Raw genomic sequence first — 5,913 nt, 5'->3', positions numbered from 1 at the left:
CTTCTACGACAGCACATGTATGACTATTTTGATTCTGTCATAAATTTGTCATGAATGTACATGCATGACAGAAAACATGACCTACTGTGACAAACACGTATCATCATGGAAGTGTCTTTTTTTAGTGGAAGGTTAGGTCACGTGGGCATGCGGAATTTTGACAAGCTTATTAGAGGTGATCATATCCTTGGTGTTAAAGATGTTATATTTGATAAGGATAGATTTTGTAGTGCTTGTCAAGCAGGAAAACAAGTTGGAGGAAGTCATCCCGTGAAAAATATTATGACCACGAGAAGACCGCTCGAGCTACTTCATATGAATCTTTTTGGTCCCAATGCCTACAAAAGTCTCGGTGGTAACTCGTTCGGCTTAGTCATTGTCGATGACTTTTCGAGATTTACGTGGGTGTTCTTTCTTGATGATAAATTGCAGGTCCAAAAGATCTTCAAGAACTTCGCTAGAAAGGCCCAAAATCAATTTAAAGTGAAGATCAAGAAGGTTCACAGTGACAACGAAACGGAGTTCAAGAACGCCAATGTGGATACCTTTCTCGGCGAAGAAGGGATTTCACATGAGTTCTCGACTACGTGCACACCTTAATAAAATAGAGTTGTTGAGAGAAAAAACCGGACACTTATTGAGATGGCGAGAACGATGCTTGATGACGCCTTGTTTGTTGTGGCATGACAGTGGAGGGCAGCAGAAGCACACTTGACATGAGAAGTGCATCGGACAAGCCTTGTTTGTCCTCCTCTCGAGATCGGAGAGACACATGTTCGCCTCTCTTCAGATATGCCTTCTCTCTCTGGTGTCGACTAGGTTTAAGAATATGATTGTGGCGGACATGCTGATGCGGGTGCTCCTGTGTGGTTGCAGCGAAGCCGAAGCCATTGGGTCGCGAGTGCCATGGATGACGTACAATGACACCGCAATGGGCTGTGATGTGCTTTGCTCAGTCATGTTTAGTTTCTCCAGTATTTTTGTACGTCTTATGATGTTGGTGACCTATTTTAGCTAGGCGTAGTTGCTTTGTCCAGATTTTTGTCCGGTTTCCCTCTTTAGCAAGCAGTTCTCGCCGGTGTACTACTTCTTCCATCCCCAAATAAGTGTTTCAATCTTAGTATTACTTTATACTAAATTTAGTACAAAGTTATCAATCGAAACTTTACTAGTTTAAATGAACTTATTATTATTAAACAGAACAAAACTATTAGCAAAATGATTGTCATGACGAGGCGAAACATTGCTCCGGAGTCATCTGGAAGTTTCGCGGCATGCTTGCGACCGAAGAAAGAAACACATCCATCCAGAAACAAAAGAAAACTAGAGATTTCGAGCGCCAGAGAGAAGAAAAGAATAGGGAAGGAATTGGGGGCAGCGAGTTGCGTGCGTCCTGCCTCCTCGGTGCCAGTCAGTATTCGGTTGGCGGTCCCCCAGTTTCAGGGGATGGGGGCGGGCATGAGCGGTGGCCGGCGACGGGGCGCCGGCGTCGGCTGGGGCAGCGGCCCGTCGAGCGGGATGCTGCCGCTTCTGGCCCTGCAGGTGATTCTCGAGTACGGCCGCGCCGGCGCCAGCCGCCCGCCCGTGACGGCGGCGCTCATCGCCGCCAACGCGCTGGTGTACCTCCGCCCGGGCGCCCTCGACGCGTTCCTCCCGCCGCTCTCCCGCGTCGCCTTCAACCCGCACCTCATCATCCAGGTACGCACACTGTGGATTATGGCCGAGTCATGTTGCGCTGGTAGAAGAAATCGTATCGCACATGGAAAACCAACATTTGTTTTCTGTTATAATCTAGGGATTGAGAAGTTTAGGAACGCGATATGTTCCGAGTACTGATTATCCTTTGTCGAACAGGATGCGGATCTATTGGCGGTGGTTTCCGGTAGTATTTTGCTTAGGGTTTGTAGTGTAAAAGGTGGGGTGGAGTGGCGGAAGTGGGTAGGCTAGTGTGTAGGTGGGGGACTGGGTGCTAGATGAGATGAAGAAGAGCTGCAGTCCCAAGCATTGAAAGGACTAAATTGCATTTTTAGACATAATTTACAAAATCACTGGTAGAAAGACCGTTCCAAATGTAATAACTAGTTAAAAGGACAGAATCTCCTATGCAGCTACCTTAAGAACATGAATTTATAGAAAATAACACCCTTCCTGACACGGTGGAGTTTGTGACCTCGATGTCTTCCTTGCAGCTGATTAGTGATGGCAACTTAACAGGGATTGGACCTCTAATGGACCCCTTTAAAATGCCTAGGGTTAATTCTGCTGTTCTCCAGTAGCCGAGTGTAACTGGAAGATGCTGACAAGATGAAGAACCCTGGCTGCATTTTATTCTATGCCACCCTTAAGACTATTTGAACCTTAACTTGTGTTTACAAATGCACTAAACACTAGTTGGGTGTCACCAGTTCCTAATCTCCGACCAGGCTAGCTGAGACAGGATAATTTTGCATCAAGGCAGAGGGGAAAGAGTATCACCTGGCTCACTGTCTTGAACTATGATATCCTATGATATATCCAGATCAAATATTCCTAAAATGCAACTGTGCTGATGTCTCACCTTTGGTCCCTAAGTTATAAGTCTGCGTTCTAGGCCTCCTGATCTGTAGTCTGCTCTGCTTGGCTCTGTTTTCTATTTTTGGGTTGTTTTGCTTTCTTTCTTCTATTATGTAGCGCAGCGTAGTTTTGTTTTTGTTCAGTTTGCTTGGTTGGTTTTGTTTTGGTACTTGGCCTACTTGTGGTTTTGCTCTGCGAGTTCTTGTACCTTACCGCATACTTCTTCTAATAGTCATTAGCCCCTAAAATGTAGAAATGGTTATGAGGAACATTTTAAATCAGTAGAAAAGCACTACTATCTTCTTTTATTTCAAGAAAATATTCACAGCCGTTGGACATTTAGTGCCACATTCGACCATATTCCATGAGCTGGAGCAGACTTATAACTTGGGTCCATATAATTATAGATTAGCATATGTACTATCTCTGATGTGTGAGTGATTATGATCACAATATTAGTTAACTAAGAAATTTTATATGATTTCGTAGGCGAAGATTTTTTTTTACATGTCATTGGACATTTTTCACTATCATTTGATAGATGTAGTTAGCAATCCTATGAGTCAAATTTGGTCCATGTGCCACATGGTCATATTTAGTGGCTGTGGGTTACAATGCGCTGCATCCTAGTGTTTTTTTGGCGCGACAAAATTTTCATGTCCTACCCAAGCCCTTGCGTGCATGCCGCCGCCACTGGTGAGCCAAGGGGAATTTTGAGGAAGACAATGTGGAGTGAGTGACGGTGGAGGGGAGGAAAGAAAGGAGAAAAGGTCAGCCCTGCTGAAAAATGGGCCCAAGAAATGTAAAGGCTGTGTTTTACGGTTTCTGAATCTGCAAACTTGCTCTTGAGCCTTTAAAAACTTTTACAGTGCACTCTAAAATCATTTTGAAGGCCCTGCTAGAGTTGCTCTTATTGTGCCCTTTTCAACTCTATTTATCCAGTAAATGCAGGCTCTGCTGGTTTCACAATGATTTGTCGCTCTTTCCGTAGGGTATTATTCGTGGACCTAGGTGACATGTATGTGTGAGTTTTATGGCCTGATGGTGCCCCTTACACCCCTATATCTAGTAAAATGCAAGCTTTGGCTGATTCAGAATGATTTGTTGGCCTTTCCATAAGGATTATTGCTTTCAAAAATATCTAGCAGAGTGCACATCATGTGCTCTAAAATGTTGTAGTGCAGAGTAATCAGTGTACATTAGATTGATTTTTTCAGTATCTCTCATCTTGAGTTTAACAGTTGTGAACATGTTGCAGTACGGCGACCTGACGCGCTTCTTCCTGTCAGCTTTCTACCACCTGAGTGAAACCCACTTCTTCTACAACATGACGTCTCTCTTGTGGAAGGGCATACAGCTTGAAACATCAATGGGCAGTGTTGAGTTTGCTTCTATGGTCACTGCCTTGCTTGGCCTGTCTCAGGGCTTCACACTGCTCTTGTCCAAAGGTCTACTCCTTCTCGGCAATGAGACTGCGTATTACGATCAATATGCCGTTGGATTCTCCGGGGTGCTGTTTGGTATGAAGATTGTGCTGAATGCCTGGTCAGATGATTATGTCTTCCTGCATGGGATGGTCATTCCAGCAAAGTATGCTGCGTGGGCTGAACTGCTCCTCATACAGGCCTTCATTCCCGGGACGTCCTTCATTGGCCATCTTAGCGGGATTCTTGCTGGTCTAGCCTATCTTTGGATAAAGCGATCATACTCCGGGCCGGACCCGCTTTCTCTTCTGATCTCGGGCATTGCAAATGTTGTAAGTTGGCCGGTGAAATTCGCTCAGAGGCTCCTGAGGCCTGGTCGTCGTCAGGGGGGCAGAGTTGGGCGCCGCGCAGCAAGAGAGAGCGGCAGAGGCATGTGGAGATGCGCGGCCTGCACTTTTGACAACTCGCCTTCGGTAGATATCTGTGAGATGTGCAACAGCATGCGTGAGGATCGTGTTTTTCCCAACAGACAGCATCTCCAGGATGGGGGAAGCAGTGACCTCTCGGTTGATGAGATACGCCGTAGGAGGCTGCAAAGGTTTGACAGATGAGGCCATAATGTAGATCACCATTACCAGTATAAATTCCAATAGTGCTAAAGATACTTCTTCCTTGAATATAAACTGTCATTTGCCCAGGATTCTATGCTCAATCCACTCATTGCGAGGATTGCTTTACATTTTTGAATATTTTACCATTTGAAGGCCCGGGTACTTTGATGTCCAACACATTTATTCATTTTTCGAGAGTACGCCAATGGTGATGGCAGCAAAAGGTGTAAAGACCTCTCACAACATCACCAGAACGGTTATAGAGTTGAAACACCGCACCATACACACTATCTACCCTCGCGCCTCCTGCTTCCTTCCAAAGATGAATACTGAAATGAAATGCGGGTGAATTACATATTTTTTCCAGGGCTGTAAACATTGCTAAAAAAACTTTTTAGTTTCAGGAGGGCGCAGCAGTGGCTGAAACCGTGAGTGCGTAACCGGAAAGGCAAAAAAAATTAGACACAAGTTCAGAGTTGCTCTTTTCACCTGTTGTTACAGGTGCACAAGTGACGACCCAAGTTGTCACCGAGCGTTTCATCACTACAAGTGCCGACTGTTGGGGTGAGACAGGCTCGAACTCTCGACCTCAGGATTACTCACGTCTAGCTATGAGACCTACGCGCTAGCCAACTGCGCCACCACCCCGTTGTGATACTGGAGCGATGTAACAGCTTTTATTTGCCTCGTCCAGCGTGGTTACGTGAGATCTGTACCGTAGAGCTGAGCTGCAGATGAAAGGAGAACACAGGATATATCTCTTTTGGTTTGTACAAATCGCAGTCCTTCATAAAACTCCAAGAATTATCATTGGGCCATCTCGTTTCTTGGATTAATCAAGTGAACACCGGCGAGCTCCAAAGACAGTAAAAGGGGCTGTTAGGTTGACACCCCCTTCTACTGCCTTGGGGGCGCGGTGGATGTTCGTTGCATGCATGCGGTTCAAAGAAAGAACTACTCCCTCCGTTCCTAAATATAAGTTTTTTTTAAAGATTTCAACAAGGGACTACATATGGAGCAAAATGAGTAAATCTACACTCTAAAATATGTCTATATACATTCGTATGCTATAGTCCATTTGAAACCTCTAAAAAGACTTATATTTAGGAATAGAGGGAGTATCACGGTTCTGTAAGGTTTGTGGTTTAGTTGGTCATGAGTATAAAGAGTGTGGCTTAGGTGTGCATGAAGAAAAGAATATGAAATTCGGTGATTGGCTCTATGCTGACCCTCCGAATCAATGGACTAACAGTGGTGCCAACGTGCCTAGTCGATCACAAAAGGCTGGAGCTCATGATGGAGCTGATGGTAAAGGAACAAAGGCT

General features: G+C 45.1%; 1 protein-coding gene across 1 annotated transcript; it reads left to right on the top strand.

Annotated features, from left to right (window-relative positions):
- Nucleotides 1-1,275: 1,275 nt before the first annotated feature.
- LOC123054788 (rhomboid-like protein 14, mitochondrial) lies at nucleotides 1,276-4,680 on the top strand. Its single transcript, XM_044478636.1, has 2 exons — nucleotides 1,276-1,698; nucleotides 3,812-4,680. Exons 1-2 carry the CDS (start codon nucleotides 1,447-1,449, stop codon nucleotides 4,586-4,588), a joined length of 1,029 nt encoding a protein of 342 aa, XP_044334571.1. The 5' UTR covers nucleotides 1,276-1,446; the 3' UTR covers nucleotides 4,589-4,680.
- Nucleotides 4,681-5,913: the final 1,233 nt, after the last annotated feature.

This window comes from Triticum aestivum, chromosome 1A, assembly GCF_018294505.1.
Source record: "Triticum aestivum cultivar Chinese Spring chromosome 1A, IWGSC CS RefSeq v2.1, whole genome shotgun sequence".
NCBI classification, from domain to species: Eukaryota; Viridiplantae; Streptophyta; class Magnoliopsida; order Poales; family Poaceae; genus Triticum; species Triticum aestivum.
Note: the sequence above shows the minus strand (reverse complement) of the source record. Positions and strands in the feature narration are given on the sequence as shown.